The 17,281-nt window shown below is 34.5% G+C and overlaps 1 protein-coding gene and 1 long non-coding RNA gene across 2 annotated transcripts in view; one reads left to right on the plus strand and one right to left on the minus strand.

Moving 5' to 3' along the window:
• Positions 1-17,281, plus strand: part of LOC308631251 — a 930,091-nt gene that overhangs the window by 396,124 nt on the left and 516,686 nt on the right. The window lies entirely within an intron of this gene.
• Positions 1-17,281, minus strand: part of CHN1 (chimerin 1) — a 187,427-nt gene that overhangs the window by 125,645 nt on the left and 44,501 nt on the right. Inside the window, exons 2-3 of the mRNA XM_081260669.1 lie at positions 16,898-16,936; positions 12,909-12,964 (exon numbers count right to left, since the gene is read on the minus strand). Of these exons, the coding sequence (XP_081116795.1) occupies positions 12,909-12,964; positions 16,898-16,936 (95 nt within the window). The remainder of the gene's footprint in view (positions 1-12,908; positions 12,965-16,897; positions 16,937-17,281) is intronic.

Consider the following 17,281-nt stretch of genomic DNA (forward strand, 5'->3'; position numbering starts at 1 on the left):
CAATCACATTTGCCTCCTTATGGGCTACGCAACACTCCCAACCCCGCATCCATTCCTCCTGGATGCTCCCCTTCTTTCTCAGGTTAGAAATGTTAGCAATTCAAGTTGTAGGACTGAAAAAGACATAAGATAATTAGTAAACTCTGCCCAGGTTCTCTAAGAAGCATAGATAACTTTCAATAGTCTGTTTCACCGCCCCAATGTTTAAAACGTGCTGTGTTCCTTAAGCTGCTAACAGAGACATTTTTAGAGCAAAAAAAAAAAAATCAAGAAAAAATTTTGGGCCGATCAAAGTACAAACCCCCTCCCCCTTCAAGAAAACACCTGGTCCACTCATGGGAAATCTAAGGTGCCACTGATAAGAGTCATAATTAAATGAAGTTAAAAACCTGGAGATTTTTCTCTTATCCGGTCTGGTTTAAATGTTATTATAAATTGTTTCTTGGGGATGACCTTGGCTAAATGTGGTTTCATTGTAACATCTGGTATCTAAATGAGTTTGAAGCATTACATAATCTTGCAATTAAAAGTTGGGGTTAGTTAATTGTTTAGTTTGTGATTTCAGATAATTCATGCCAGAGAACTTAAATACTTAGGATAGAAAATTAAAAGAACTCTACTTCTAAGTTGGCAAGTAACTCCCAATCATTCACCTTTATTTTTTCATCAATTTTTGAACTGGGCAGCCTGAAGAGATTTCACTAAGTATACCAGTGCATGGATTTGGGCAAGGATAGTAAATTATGATTTGGTATGTTTCTCTCAGTGTGTAAGATTTAGGAAAAAATGTTAAATTAAAATGTTGGTCTGGCTTATTGAAATGACATTAATTAGCAACAGTCTTGGGAATTTTTAGAAGCTTAATTTTGGATATACATGGTAGTGTGTGGTTCTCTTTTAAAATTTTTCAGGCGATTTAATGTAACTTAATACTACCTTAGGAACTTCAGAACAAAGAAAGTGGCTTAATGATCCTGAAAAAATTTCTTCTGTGGTAGCTTTTATATTATTAAGATCCTATTTTCAGTTTTGTGTGAGCAAGTTTTTCTAGTGTAGGAAGATATAAAGATGAAATTTTGTAAATTGTATCTTAAACTTTTACCATATTTTCAACTTCCAAACCTGAAAATTGTGACTTATGGTTAAAATGCCTTAGGCATGAGGTTTCTGCTCAGAATTCCAGTTTTCCCAGTTCTTTCCAGACCTCAGCCAGGACTTAAGTTGATATGCAAATAGAAGAAGCCTGGAGCACTTAGTAGGAGACAGATCTGAGGCCTAAGGAAAAAAAAAAAAGTAAAGGTGTCTTTTACCTGAACTCAAACTAGATTAAACCAAAGAGTAAATTGTATGGCATTTACTAATTACTGGCCGGTCAATTTTTTCTAGGACTTTTGCCTTTTCTTAGATTCTATATTTTTTTTGAGCTCATGATTTTTATCCTACAGACAAGTTAATGTTTTTCTGATAAGTTCTATTTTTGATCAACTGGAGTTTTTTTTTTAAACATTGCAATGAGATTTCACCTGAGGAAGCTGCAAGGCCTTTTGTGTTATGTGTTACTCTTGTTATGTGTTGTATGTCGGTATGTCTGTATGTGTGTATGTCCATATATCCTGCAGTGATATGACAATTAACAGATGAGGAGCGCTCATAAAAAAAAAAATTTTAAATGGATCCAAATATCTTTGATTCACGTGATTCAATTTAGATTGAGTAAACAGATAAAAGTAAAGATGTCTTTTAAATTAAACTTATAAGTTTCTCTAGGTGTTCAAAAAAGGCCCTAATAAAATGTTAACTCTCCTTAAATTTAAAAAGTTTACAAGTATTGTTTCAAAATGTGAACAAAAGGAGGTTAGTAGATAAAAAAAGAGAGAAACTAAAAGGTTCTAGGTATGGAACTAATAGAGAGAAAAAATTGTGTTTCTAGATAGGAGAGTTTATGTGACTAAGTAATCAAGAAGGTTTAAGTAAGGGATAAAGGAGGTTTATGTAAATTAGTTATGTGTATAAGTTTTTGAATAAGTTACACAACTATGGTTAAACAACAACTGTTGTTTTTCAATACTTTTCTTGTGCTCTCTTGCTCTGCATAATGAAGTTCCTTCAAATCCGATTACAGAAAGTCTCAAATCAAACTTCCAACCAGCTTCTGCTTAGGCACTACCAGCCTCTGATGACTGATGGACCCCCAACAAATTCAAGAGAACAATTCACTCAGTGCTGAAGCTCACTACCAGGCACGATGGAATGCAGCGGACATGGGACAGCGGGAAACAACAAGTTCAGAGAACCTCTTAATCTGCCATCCTGGATTCATGAGTCTTTATGTCCTTCTAAGCTTCCTCATGGCCCTTGGTCTCTTTTCTGTCAGCCCCCCAACATGGAACTTCTGCCAGAAATTGATCTTTGCTCTAATTTTTATCTTCATTCTGTTTTTATTCGCTCTGATATTCTTCAGGTGCTGGTGATGATATCTGGAAAAACTTGCCAATAGACGGGTTGCCTGCCATTTATCTAAGCCCTGCCATCTCCCCCTTAGTCATTTCTTTAAAAGCTAAACTTGGTTAATATAAAAACATCAATGTAATTATGGTGTTATTAATGTGTTCATATCTTTCAGGTATACAAGTCTGTAAGGTAGAAGCTTCAAAAGAACATTATATCAAGCTGGTGTTCTAAAGTTGTATGGTAATTTTAGGCTTAAAAAGAAAAAAAAAACATGTTGGAAATTTATTTATCATTTGTGTTCTATAACTGGACCTGTTATCAGTAAGATATGTAAAGTTCTATGTTGCTTTCTACACTGATACACAATTTAAATGTATTTTTAAGTCAATGAGAGCCTAATCTGGGTGAAGGTTTTATTGTAAAACACAGAAATACTTTGCTGTTTTCCAACAAGAGGTTAGAAGCTTCCAGCCTTCCTTTAATTCATGTTTTAGATGTGATATTATGTTGTGTTAGCTAATATTCATGTGAACTTGTGCAACAATTTATGTAGGCTTTGTAAAATAATGTCTAAAAAACCAAAGATCAGCTTCAGAACTATAGTATTTAAGATTTATGAAGAGCCCCACCTTACTTGAGATAAGGCTCTATGTCCCATCTCACTGCATGATTGCCAGGATCTCAAACAGAGGATATACTCCACCAAAATTCAAGGTAGCTATTATATGAACTAAATGTTTTTACTCTTGATAATTTTATCTTGTAGTTTTCTTATAAATGATTTAAGATTGCCTGTTAATGTTTTGCAGAGGTACTGATTTAAGAACACACAACCTGGGTTAATTTAAGACAAGAAGTTATCACCTACAGGATAGAGAGATAGACATTAAAGCCCAGTACCCTTAATATAAGGCTGTTGACTTATTTGCTAGATGTTTAAGATTAAGTTTTAAAATTAAAAATTTGGCTCTTGCCCTCTGAGTCAGTCTGAATCAGGGAATAGGGGACTTCTTCAAAGGGCTCTGCAACTCTAGGCCACATAACCTCCCGATCAGGGAGATTAATGAGACCAGTGGAGGACAGGAAGCCAGTCAGTGCATTTGCTGTGAAGAGGAGGGTCATCAGAAAAGGGAGACATCCCTGATGCTTCCAAGGGAAGCCACATGGTCAAGCAAGGCCTGGACCCATCCTAGCGCAAATGGCACTAGCGGAACTGAGAAGCTGCTGTAAGTTCCCCGAGGACTCCCAGAAAAACTCAGCTGACTGTTAACAATAGATTGAAACAAAAGTCAGTTTGACTTGCTTCATCTTAAACACTTAGCAAAGACAGTCAAAGCCAAAACACAGCTATTCCTGGATATTTTAATAATAATGATAGTTAAATGTAACTTCCATAAATAAGTAAACTGGAGGCTACAAAAGAGATTCTCAGACAGGAATGCCTGATAATTATCAAAAGGAACTGCCAGAGTAGTTTTTAGCTTAAGGCCTTTATTTCTAACCAACACAGGTAGGCTTAATGTTTGCTAGTATGGTTATCCAGCCCTAAGTAACAGAATTAAAGATTTCTCTATTAGACACAGGTCATACTAGTAAAAGGATTTTGCAAGATCAGATGATATTAAATTATTAAACTATATCTTAAGGGAAGGACATCTGTAACCCTAAATGTTAGTTGTTGTGTTTACATCCCTGACATTTCTGACAATGTGACAAATATCCTTAAAGATTTACATGCTCAGATGGAAGCCATGTCCTCAACAACTTTGTCGTGAAAACAATATCTTAGCTCCTAGTTCCTGGTACTGCCTGATGGAAAACATTGTTAATCTTTGTCTTGGTCATTATACTCATTGGCATATTCCTGTGCTGTGGCATTTATTACTGCATCAATATGGTTCCAGTACTAATGAGTTCTTGTTTCTCTTATAGACCACCTATCATTCGAATGGCCCTCCAGCCTATTACTTCTCAATTGGACTTTTATCATGGACCACTTGATAGACCCAATATTTTTAAGGGGGACTCCAAACTGCTTGCCCCACGCCGTCCCTTTTCAGCCTGAAGAAGCCAGAAAGATTCTCTTCGTCCCCCTTCCTCACAGCAGTAAGGAGTTCCAAAATTAGGGGGGGGAAATGAAGCCAGATTTAAAGTTAGGTAGTCAGTGTAGTTAGATAAATCGGGGTCTAATATCGAGTGAAACCTAAAATGGAGGCCATGCTGAAATCGATTCCAGGAAACGCAGGACAACTCATAGTAATCAGACAACAATATGCTCCACTGGCAGAAATAAAAAATGAGACCTTCCAATAATTATGATTCAGTACTTTTAAGATTAAAAGCCAGTCAAATTTAGCAGTGGGGGGGTTATATATCAACTTTAGTGACACTAGTGTTAATAAGTAGGAAAGGAGGTCTTTGTGTGGCTTTAAAAGAGCAATGTTGCTTCTACGCAGACCATACAGGGGTGGTCCACTAAACTATGGAAAAAGTTACTGAAAGGTTAGCAAAAAGGCAGAAAGAATTTGAAGCACAACAAGGATGGTTCGAACAGTGGTTTAACAAATCCCCATGGCTGACTACTTTGCTATCCACCTTAGCAGGTCCTTTAGTTATTTTACTGTTAATCCTGACATTCGGGCCCTGCATACTTAACAGACTAGTACAGTTCATGAAAGAAAGACTCTCTGTAATTCAAACTATGGTTCTCACTCAACAATATCAGCTACTCCAGCAGAAGGCAGGGTCACAAACAAACTTAGTCCAAGAATCTGAACAGGCGGAACAATGGATATAAGATTCTATCCATGACATAGAAAAAGGGGGGACTGAAAGACTCCAGCCCCATAACCTGAGGCCTTGTTGCGAAAGTAAAAGTATGCAATAAATAGGCACAAGTACCGGACGAGCTTACCATATAACCAGTTGAGAAAGAGCACTGCACCCATATCTCAGGACATGCTTGAGAATGGAATGTAACCCTGTAGGTTTTCCAAGAACGTATAGTGAAAAGCCAGTTTACCCTAATGCTGGATTCAAAAGAACCAATGAGATACCTGTTAGTGTGCTAGGCGGGAAACAGCTCCCCTCTCCCTATAAAAGAACTGTACCCCAAAGCCCGGTGTGCCAGTACACCAAAGCTTCGGCTGAGGTTTGGCTGTGCACCCGCAGGCGCCTGTGTATTAATAAACTTGCCTCTTGCTTTTGCAGCCAGTGTGACACATAGTTCTCCTTTGGACGGGGGATTTGAGGGTCTGAGGGTCTTTCAGTACAGATAATATTTTCAAATGTTTTCTACAAAGGAAAGCAAAGAAGTTGAGCAGGGCACAGGGAGAAAAAAGGATCAAAAGAATTTTTTAAAAAAATATGGAAATAATTGATGTTTATGGGATGATCAGAATAATCTTGTAGAAAGGGAAAAACAATTAATGGAGGAGAAGGGAGAACTGCTAGCATTACATACTCATGTAGATGAGAGGAACTAGAATCTGGCATAGAGGAAAGAGCTTACTGTCCTCTTTCCGTACATACCAAACATAGCAAAGAAGCAATCCTGACTTTGGGGATGATACCTGAAGATCTCAAAAATGTCTATCTACCAAATTAACAAGTGAATTACAACTCTAAAGGTGAGCACAAGGAATGTAGCCTTTGAATCACATTTTTAAAAGCCCCCTGCTCCTGATGTGGGCAGAGTCACAGACTTTGGGACAGGAGTCACTGTGTTTCTCCTTTGCTAGCAAAGCAATACAATTTTTTCCTTTTCCTCAAAATTATGTCCTCTATATTGGGTTGGCATCAGGGGCAAAGACCAAGCTTTCAGCAACAAGATCACCTATGAAATTTATACCAGGGTCTCTATAAATAGACACACAAACACATACACACTTATTTTAATTCAACCAGGTGCTTGGCATAAAATAATAAAACAAAATCACTTTTTTAATAATAAAAATGATAAATATATATTTAATATTTATATCATATATTGCATTTCACTGAATATATTTAATGAGAGAGCTGTATACGCAAAAACATGTTACATTACTTTATGGGTGAAAAGAGATTACCAAGAGTCATTCTAACTAAACACATTCATGTTTTTAAACTAATTTCAGAATTAACTCTCCTGTAAGATACAATTGCATTGTGTAAAAGCATTATAAAGAATCCTTTTCAAGCTTTTAAGTATTTGCTTAGTTTCTAAAGCATGTCTAAAATACTAAGTTGTGGATATGGACATCTTATTCCTAAAAAAATAATTATTTTTGTTTTGATTTCAAAATTTGTCTTAACAACAGCTTATAAGAAAAAAAGCTAGACTTTTTTGGATGGAGCTCAATGGCACAGCACTTGCCTTACGTGTGCAAGCTCCAGGTTGGATACCCAGAATCACCCCAAAAAAGAGATAAGGAAAAAAAATATTTTTTTGCATTAACAAAAGCAATTGATAATATTTTCTGGATCAAAAAAAAAGTACAACTTGATTTTTTGTGAAATTATTTTAGATATTTTGCATTTTAAAGTTCTGCCCCTAATAATTTGTGATTCAATAGTTGATAATTCTGGTTTTAAAATATAGTGCTAGGGGCTGGGGATGTGGCTCAAGCGGTAGCGCGCTCGCCTGGCATGCGTGCGGCCCGGGTTCGATCCTCAGCACCACATACCAACAAAGATGTTGTGTCCGCCGAGAACTAAAAAATAAATATTAAAAATTCTCTCTCTCTCTCTCTCCCCTCTCTCACTCTCTCTTTAAAAAAAAATATATATATATATATATATAGTGCTAGGCATCTTGGTTGCAAGTATATGCCGAAATTCAGCTGAGAAAAAGTAGAACATGAATTTTGTCACCAGAACTAAATCTAGATCACAAAAAAAGAATCATAAACATGGCTCCAAATACAAGTTCCCTTAAGGTTTGATACAAATCCCCAGTCCCTGAATTTACAATCTGTGATATACTGCCATGGTTGAAAAGAGGTGAAATGTACACAAACACACGGGGTGGGGTCAGTTCTCCTTTTCTTAGTACTGTCAGGGAAATTTCTCAAGGACAAATCATGGAATCCATTTTTTAAATTATAATTTGAACTAACAGATAATTAATACATATCACTTAAAAAGAACTATTAATCTATCAATTGTATTAACTTTTCTCTTTTTCTCACCACATTTAGTCGAGAAAAACACATAGTGATCCAAATCCTCTGTTAAGTACTTGAGGCTGAACATTAACTAGAAATTCAGTACATTTTTATCCTTAGTGTTTATCATTCCCAATAACCTTCACATCTTCCAAATCGAATAATTATTTAATCAAGCCTAAGACTGAAACTTTCTCCCTGAAAAAGTAACTTTAGAGTACATCTACTCCACTCTGATTAATCCTTTAACTTTATTTCAAATGGATATCCTTGTTAATTGTTACATAGAAATTTAACTTAATAGAATGAGCCAGGCCATCAGGACTAGTGGTTTATATTTTTCAGTGTCTCTATAAACCTAATCATTATAATAATATTGGATATGAATATAATTTCTTTAAAAGAAGACCATTTATCCCTATTTAGTTATTGCTGTTTAATTATCACTGGGGAAAACAGAAATGTAAGGTCAAATACCTATCACCTCTAATTTTCAAAATAAAGATACATATTTTACACATTCACACTTAATCCTCATTAATGGTACTTAAAATTTAGAGATTGCAACATTCAAATATGTAAGTGAAACCAGAATTAGACAGGCAGAGAGGCAAGGGTCAGATCCAGGGAATGGAGGAATTGAAATGCTAATTCCTTCAGAGCCCTTCCTCCACCCTTATCAAGATAACCTGCCCCTGCTCCAACACGTTGCTAAGGTAACCTGTGGGGGGGGGGGACTGTCCCTTCCTATAGAGAGCTGTTAATTGAGCCACGCCCCTTCCTGCCCTAATCACTCCAACTTGGCCCCTCCAGTCCATCTGTTTCTCATCTTTTGGTCTTTCCACTGAGCATCTCCTAGGCCTAGTCGGGTAGGCAGGAAGGAGAGAGATAAAGGAAAGAGAGCAGAACAAAGGAAGCCTAGGACACATAAAAAGGCAAAACACCCTTGCTTCTTGGGATACCAGGATACCAGCTATGGCCCCCTTCTCCCTTTTTAAAATAAACTCTGCTTTATATGCTTGCCTTGGCCTGCTTCTCTAATGTTATACTTCAACGTGCAAGAGAGCAGAACTGCACCGGTATCATAAGGCTAGTTACAATGTGAAAAGAGAGTTGGTCCACATTAAGTCCTTTTGCACAAACAGCAGCATTCTTTGCCCTCCAATTTACCAGGAAAATTTGTTTGTAGTAGCTTGGTAAACCAAGGCAGGAGGATCACAAGTTCAAGCCAGCCTCAACAACTTGAGGCCTGAGCAACTAATGACATCCTGTCTCAAAATAAAAAATGGGCTGTGGATGTGGCTTAGTGGTTAAACACCTTTGGGTTCAATCCCTAGTACCAAAAAAAAAAAAAAAAAAAAAATAAGTAAAAACTTGATTGCTAATTTTTTTTGTTAAAACATATTCAACCAGAGTGAAAATGACTACTATATTTTTCAATTTAAGAAATAAAATGCCAATTGTACAATTGGCTTTTCTGATTTCCCAGTGCTTATTATGCATAACTTTAACCAGCAATATAGAATGTGAATGGTCTCATTCCTCAGATGATGGCAGTATTCAGCCAATCACATCACAAAGCTGAAAATCAAGAGAAATTATTTTCAGAGATTCTAAGAACCATCTACTCCTCCAGTATTCCTCACTGTGTCTGCATCAAGGTGGCCCACCAGAAGGCGATCCACTTAGTTCATACCATCTTAGCCCTTTAGAAATGAACTTCACTGAATTGTTGTTCCTTATGCTATGCCAACTGAACTTTTATTAAAGGAATTTAGTTCAGGAAAAAACAGGATCATATCAGCTTTACTGATCCTTAAGAGTTATATAGTTTATTACTGTGAAAAAATTTTCCACAATTACGTCTGTCCTTAATCAGCATTGCAATAAACTCCTCAATTTTTCTATTTTTATTCCTTTTATTATATTTTTCATTTGTGTGGTCTTAAATTCTTTTGAGAAAGGCATAGTACACCTATTTCTTAATATAATGGTGCTATGAATAAATACTTCAGGTTAATACTGTCAGTATCTCATTTTCAGTGTTAAAAAGTTATGTCTCAACAGAACATGAAACAAAATAGAAAATTTTACAATAGTACTTTCAAGTTCCTATTAATATAAAATTAATCATTCTTGATGGTGGCACAGTATCTTTGAAATGCAATCAAGCACTACATGCTCACTGCATACTTACATATCCAGACTGTACATTCTCTATAATTGCAACTAGACATTCAAAAGACAATCTTATGAAAGTTCTGCCAAATTTTGTAAATTGGTTCTCTTTGTAACTATACACTTTCAAAGCTATAGTATTGTTTAAACAAGATGTTACAATGACATTTTAACATTTTTATCCATGAAGAAGCAATTCTTTTAAATAATGTACCATTTAAGTAAGTTAGTTGCTGTGATTACATTTTATCTAATATATAGCCAAAATTCAAATTTCTTGAATTGTGCCCCAAATTTATAGATTTTACAAACATATATATGTACACACACAGACACACATACGTACATATGTGTGTGTATATGTATGTATATACACAGAAAAAAAAAACCCTTCAGGATAGGGTCTAGGTACATAACCTAAATTTGATTACCACTTCTCATTTGTCTCCTTTGATTTTCTATGGTCTCACCATTGTTTCGCCTTTTATGATAATGACAGTATTTATAATCCTAGATAGATGTCTTAGAGAATGTATATATTCTGGATTTGTCAGATTCATAATTCACGATTAGATTTTAGTTAAGCATTTTTGATAGAATACTACACAGGTAACACAGTGTGTATAACTTCAGGAGGCATGTGTCAGTTTGTTCCACTAAAGGTAAGGCTAAATTAGTTAAGGGCATGATTGCCAGATCTCTCCATTATAAAGATGTGTTTTTCTCTTTGCAAGTAATAAATAATTGGTGGTTTAATATATTGAGACCATGTGAATATCCTACCATATTCATTTAGAGGCTTTCGCTCAATAATTTTAACATCTAATGACAAATCTTATTAGAGTCAAATAAAAGTATAAAATAGTGATTTTATAATTTTATTGTTCTTTCTACATTTTAACTGCCATTCCCCTGTAAAGAACAACCTCACATTTCCCCCCCTCGTTTTACCTCTCTGAATTGGGATGGGTTATTATTTTTTTAAAAATTTGGATTATTAGTTTAAAATTTTAAATGATATCATTTAATATCATTTGATATATTTATGAACTTATGAATTATTTCATTCACTGTATTAAAATCAATTACTATCATAGTATCATATTCTCTCTCTTTTTTTTATATACTGGGGATTAAACCCAGGAGCACCTACCACTAAACTACATTCCAGCCCCTTTTTGAGACAGGTTCACTAAATCGATCCAGCTGGCCTTGAACTTCTGATCCTCCTACCTGAATGGCTGGGATTACAGACATGCACCGTCATGCCCAGCTCATTATTCTTTTCGATGTTCAAATTGTCCCAAATTTTCTTGAGGGAATCCTTAAGCAGGCTTCTGTAGCTTTTTGACATGTCCCCATCAGATTATGAATGTTTCCTGCTTTCTAATACAATAAAATATTCCAGGATCTCTTCCCCACAGTCTGAAATCAGGAATTTGTCTGGCTCCTTTTAGTAGAAAATATTTCAAAACCAAAATCTAAGCATTCTTATGATGGAACCACAGCACCCTTTCCATTGTCTGAGAGAGAAAACATATTTTGTAAAAATCCATAAATTCATATTAAATAGCATAATTCAAATTGAATGACACAGCACACTCCCCAACTCTGCCTCATTCCTTCTTTATATCTCCTAAGAACGCTGGTTCCACAAAAATCCAATATAATTACTCATTTGCTCTATTTTAAATTACAGATAAATAATTTCAGGATTACTACACAAGTATCACTTCCAGTAACAATGATACTATACACAGCTAAAGATCCTCTTTATTTTTTGGTCCTTAGAATACATCCATCTAAGTTGGTATAGTTAAGTTTTCTGGTGATTATGTTATAAATTTTTATGTTCATTTGTTTTTCTACTTCTATTTGATTTTAGGATTTTTATCATTTATTTAATTTTGTTAGTTGAATATGTAAAACATTTACATAATTCAAAAGTCACAACAACACATATAAAAATATATCCTCAGAAGTCTCACTACCATCCCTATCTCCTCCCCAGTACTACCCACCCCTTCCTTATAATGGCTATTTCACTGGTCTCTGATTAATTCTTCCTGTGTTTCTCTTTTGTAAAATTAAGCTTCTTTTTCTTATTTTCCATTTTTCCTTACAAAAAAGGACCATACATACTATATACATGTACATTTTCTATCTATATTTCTTATTCTTTCTACCATTAAGTTCTATTCAATTCAATCAGACTCCTTTGCACATTTAGTTTCTTCCCCAATATTCTGCTATTACTAACAATCCTACAATGAAAAACTTGTAGCGTATGTTCTTCCACATGTGAACAGGTAATTCACCAGGGTAAATCCCTAGAAACTAGAAGTAGGTCAAAGGAAAAATTTAGGTATAGTTTTATTAAGTATTACAAAGGTCTCATCAAGCCATAACATTTCATATTCCCATTAGCAATGTGTAAGAGTATCTATTTTCTCAGAGTCTTGTCAATTAAGTAAGCTGTAAGCTTTTGAATTTCTATCAGGCTATAAGTGAAAATAGCCTTTCTGTGTGTTTTCATTTGCATTTTTCTTATTATCAACTAAGTTAGTCGTCTTTTCATATATTGTCATATGTAGTATCTTCTGATGAATTACCCATGCCTTATTCATTTTTTACATCAAGATTTGTTAAATCTTTCTCTCAATGGAAAAAAAAAAACATTCCAATACTCTTACAATAACACCTTCAAACTTTATTTTTGTTTTGTTGTTTTTGTTGTGGTGCTGGGGATTAGAACCCAGAGCCTTCTGTATGCAAGGCAGACACTCTACTAACTGAGCTGTATCCCCAGCCATCAAACTTTGTTTATAAAAATAAAAGAGTAAAACATGAAATTACTGAATTAAAATGAATTAACTGAAAAGAATACTAGCATCACTTAAAACTACACTATCATATTCTATGACGTTCACAACAGTCTCTGAATGAGTGGCAATTATGTCAAGTAAAATGTTAAGAAAAATGCATTCAAGTAACAATTTTTATGATGACAACTAGCATACATGACCAGCATACATGGTCAATCTCACAAAGAACCAAGCCTCTGAGGAAGGTCACAGTTTGGAAAATAAATGACAGAGAAGAATTTTGTTGTAATGGTTTCAATATACCCACCTCACAAGTACAGGTAATCCTTCGAGGATGAGGAGCTTCCTGTTGCAGCTGATATACTGTGAGAAGGCAGAAATCAAAAATTAGTTTCCCTTTTGTAGAACTTAGGAACACATTAGAAATAACATACTGGCTGATTTCTATGTTCGTAAGAAAACTGGTACAGTATTATTTGCTATTAAATTAAATCATGCTGTAAACAAAACAATGAAAGCAAATAAAAATAAATTTAGTGAAAGTCTAAGAGCAAGCACAAACAAAAATCATAATCCACCACAAATGTCTTTTTACCTTATAACAAATCAGTGCTAGACACTTAGCTCTTCTCTATAATCTGGTCATTTATTTTTCCTAACTTATTGTGGCTGTATTAAAGCATACATCTGATATAAATCAGCAATGTTGTTAAACTTGAAACTAAAATTAGGGCTAGTAGGCTCGAAATAACACACACATTTATATTTCAAGTATCTATCTTCAAATATAATCTTCCTTAAAAGCAAAATTTCTGAGACAAAAGAACTACCACTTATTCATTTCATACCACTAGGTATTCACTCACTCATGCCACAGGGTTAAATGCAGTCAAAGAAATAATTCACCTACTAAAATAATTTGCCAACAGAGCTGATGATTTTAAGTGTATCTGAAAATGGATCAGTGAAAATTATACGATACCAATGACCTACTTTCAGCCTTGCTTACTTCAGGCTTTTTGATTTAAATTGAAAAAAAGAATGAATAGGATGTGTGGCTGTTGAAAAAAGTAAGTTTAAACTTATTCATATTTAACTTTTTTCTGTTTCTAAATATATAATCACATATAAAAGAATTTTAATTAATGCTATAGTTAAATACTTAGATGTTTTGTCAACATAACATTAAACTATCCAGACATCCAGTATTGTCAGATAATGCATGACTCATTTTAACTGGATGTCATTATATTGATTCCATCTCTGACCGTTTTCATTCATATATGCCATGGGAACATACACATAAACATGGGAACATAAACATACACAGTTAGGCTTTTTGTGTACATATACAATTAGACTGTATGTATGTATATATGTACATATACATATATAGCATATACTGAGAACATACATAGACACACCACTGCTCTATGTTGTGACTTAAAATAGGCCCTGGCACAGAGAAAGTTCTCAATAAAGAGTAGCTGTCACTACATATAGGTGATTAATGATAATAAATATAATTCTTTATAATAATATTTTATTACCAGAATGCATTAAGTTCATCACTAAGTTATTACATCAGGGTAATGCTACAATTTAAGAGGAACCAAGAAGATATACTTTTCATGCTTGAAAATTAAAAAAAATAAAACTAAACTAAACAAAAAAAAAACAGGGCTGAGGATATAACTCAGTTTTAGAGTGGTTGTCTATCAAATTTGAGGCCCTAGTGCAGTCTCCAGTAATACAAAAATAAATAAATAACAAAAGTACTTCCTCAGTCATGCCTGTAATTCTACTAATAGAAAAGTATTCTTTGCCTTTTTCCCATGGCTGCAAAAATCCCTGAGTGGTACATATTAAAATAATTTTAGATATATTTCATTAGCTCATATTTCATGAGAGTGTTTTTTTATCAAAAATATAACTCTGACAAGGCACAGTGGTTCATGCCTATAATCCCAGCAGCTCTGGAGGCTGAAGCAGGAGGAATCACAAGTTTGAAGCCAGCCTCAGCAACTTAGTGAGGCGCTAAGCAACTCAATGAGACCCTGTCTCTCTAAATCATATACAAAAAAAGAGCTAGGGATGTGGCTCAGTGGTTAAGTGCCCCTGAGTTCAATCCTTGGTACTAAAAAAAACCCACACACACACAACTGTGAAACTGGGCATGGTGGCACACGCCTGTTATCCAGTTACTCTGGAGGCTAAAGTAGAAAGAGCTCAAGTTCAAGGTCGGATTCAGCAACTTAATAAGACCCTTTCTGAAAATGAAAATAAAAAGGGGTGGGTTTAGCTCAACCGTAGAGGGATCCTGGGTTCAATCCCTAGAACAGATCAAAACAAAACAAAATCCTCCTGTGAATATAGTTTTATTAGAGATTAAAGAGATGATGTGAGAAAAGTAATTCTGAGACAAAGAAGGGGGAGAAAGCACTGAAATTAAAAAAAAAAAAAAAGGTGTGTGTGTGTGTGGGTATGGAGGAGTTCTGGGTATATTAAACCCAGGGGCATTTTACCACTGAGCTACAACATTAGTTCTTTTTTGAGACTGAGCCTCACTAAGTTGTTGAGGCTGGCCTCAAACTTATGATTCTCGACTCAGCCTATTGGGTCACTGGTATTTGGCTCTGAGAGTCCAAGGATGTAAATCAACATTCTCCTTAAGTGAAGGCAAAACATGATTTGTAAAAAAGAAGGATTACTTAAGTCCATTCCTCCATATTAGTTACTATAACTAGAAGATGAAAACCAGGTGTTTTGGCTCTTAGTAATAGTTCTCAAAAGATTAGATTCCTTTGTCAATAAAATGTTCTGGAAAGTACGGTAACCTATAAAAACTCAACTTATAATAACTGAGCGATAGTCAAGAAGAACATCAAAAGTTACTAGAGCAAGGGAAATGTTGACTGTGATTCAAAGCACAAATATTGTAGTACCTGGTTATCATCAGGACGCATTTACCTATTCAGTACGCAAACATGAAGATAAGCTCATAAAGAAAAACGTTGACAATACTGTCACATGAGAATTGATCTAAGTTTCCCCTTCATCTTCATCGGTTTCAAAGGGTATAATTGTTTGCTTTTTCAAGACCTTTAATCATAGGAAGTTACTTTTCAATTTCTTTTGGTCCTCCTAGTTGCCCCAAAGGCTACAGTTCTGTTTCTTAGAGAGTTTTTATTCTAAGAACTTAACTCACAAAAGAAAAATTTACAAATTCCAGTAGGAGGGAAAAATCACCAATTGCCATATTTACAGACTATTCATATTTTAGTTATTATAATTATCCCAAAGTGGCAACCTATTAAAATAAAATTATCTGCTATTCTGGGAACATAAATCAATGAGAACCTGAATTACTGCTCCTTTAGTCAGGAAATTTGAACAATTTACAAACATCAATATTTAGAATAACACTCTACCTTTGCAAAGATGTTAATATTAGGTTGCTTATTAAACTACAGACAATATACAAAAACCAGTACTGTTTCTATAATAGTAAAATCATAGGTTTTTTAAAAACTACTTTGATTATATTAACTTTATTTCTATTCTTTAAAAAATCAGGAATCTCTCTTGCTTAATAAATGATATTCTCTAGTAAAGAAGGAAAATAAAGGATTAAGAACCTCCATTCTCTCAAAGAAATATTTATTCTAATGGAAAGTTTAAAGAGCAATATAGAAATTTAATGTTCCTCTTGCACTTGCCTAACACGTGTAAGGCCCTGGCATCATAAAAACCTGGCTATAGATGACAGCCACCATTGAGCTTCTCAGCAATGCTGGTTCCTTTTCACCTGCATCATTTCGGCATGTTCAAGGGCCCAGCATCATAAAAAAGGAAGGAAGGATAACTGTGTTCTCGTATTTTGAGAATATTATCAAAAAGATCACTTTTCTTCTACATGTTTTGACTCATTTTTTTTATTTACACAACTTCTCAACTTATCATCATGTATATATTACTTTTGTCATATAAAGGATGAGGATCAGAAGAGTTAGAATGCTTGAATTCTCAGCTCCTCCGTGCATTGGTCTTATCAGCCATTCTGAGCAAGTGATCTCAGGGTCTCCGACATGGAATTCTGTAAGGAGTTGTACTTCACACACTCCAACAGGATACAGATTTTGTGGAAATACTTGTACCACAATTATTTCTTTTTTGTGAATTAATTTTTCAATAATGGGTACATAATAGAATGAGTCTTTATAGCTAATGATCCCAAAATGCTTATGTTACTTATAACACTATATCACACACAATTAAATTTATTTGTATACTTACAGTAAGATTTCCAAACAGGAGGTCTATATTCATCTGTATCTGAAAGAATAAATATAAAATTAATACTACTGAATATTTATATTTTAAAAAAAATGTTTTAATTTCTAATTCATTTAATATATATTAGTTGACTTCTATTTGTCTAGGCATTGCATTAAGAACTAAAGAACATTCAGGTTTTTTAGCCTTGGTCCTTCCTTTCTTAGACTACAGTTTTACAAAAATGTTCAAAGAAATTTACTGTACCCATTGATTTTTACTCCGGGGACTCATTTCTTAGAGCCGTGATATAATACTCAATAGTTATTATTTATTTGGGCTTAATGATTATTTCACTGAAAGAGCCCTGAAATCATTAGAATTTTTCTTTTTCAGTCAAACTGA

This window comes from Spermophilus citellus, assembly GCF_964194105.1.
Source record: "Spermophilus citellus genome assembly, chromosome: 11".
NCBI lineage: Eukaryota > Metazoa > Chordata > Mammalia > Rodentia > Sciuridae > Spermophilus > Spermophilus citellus.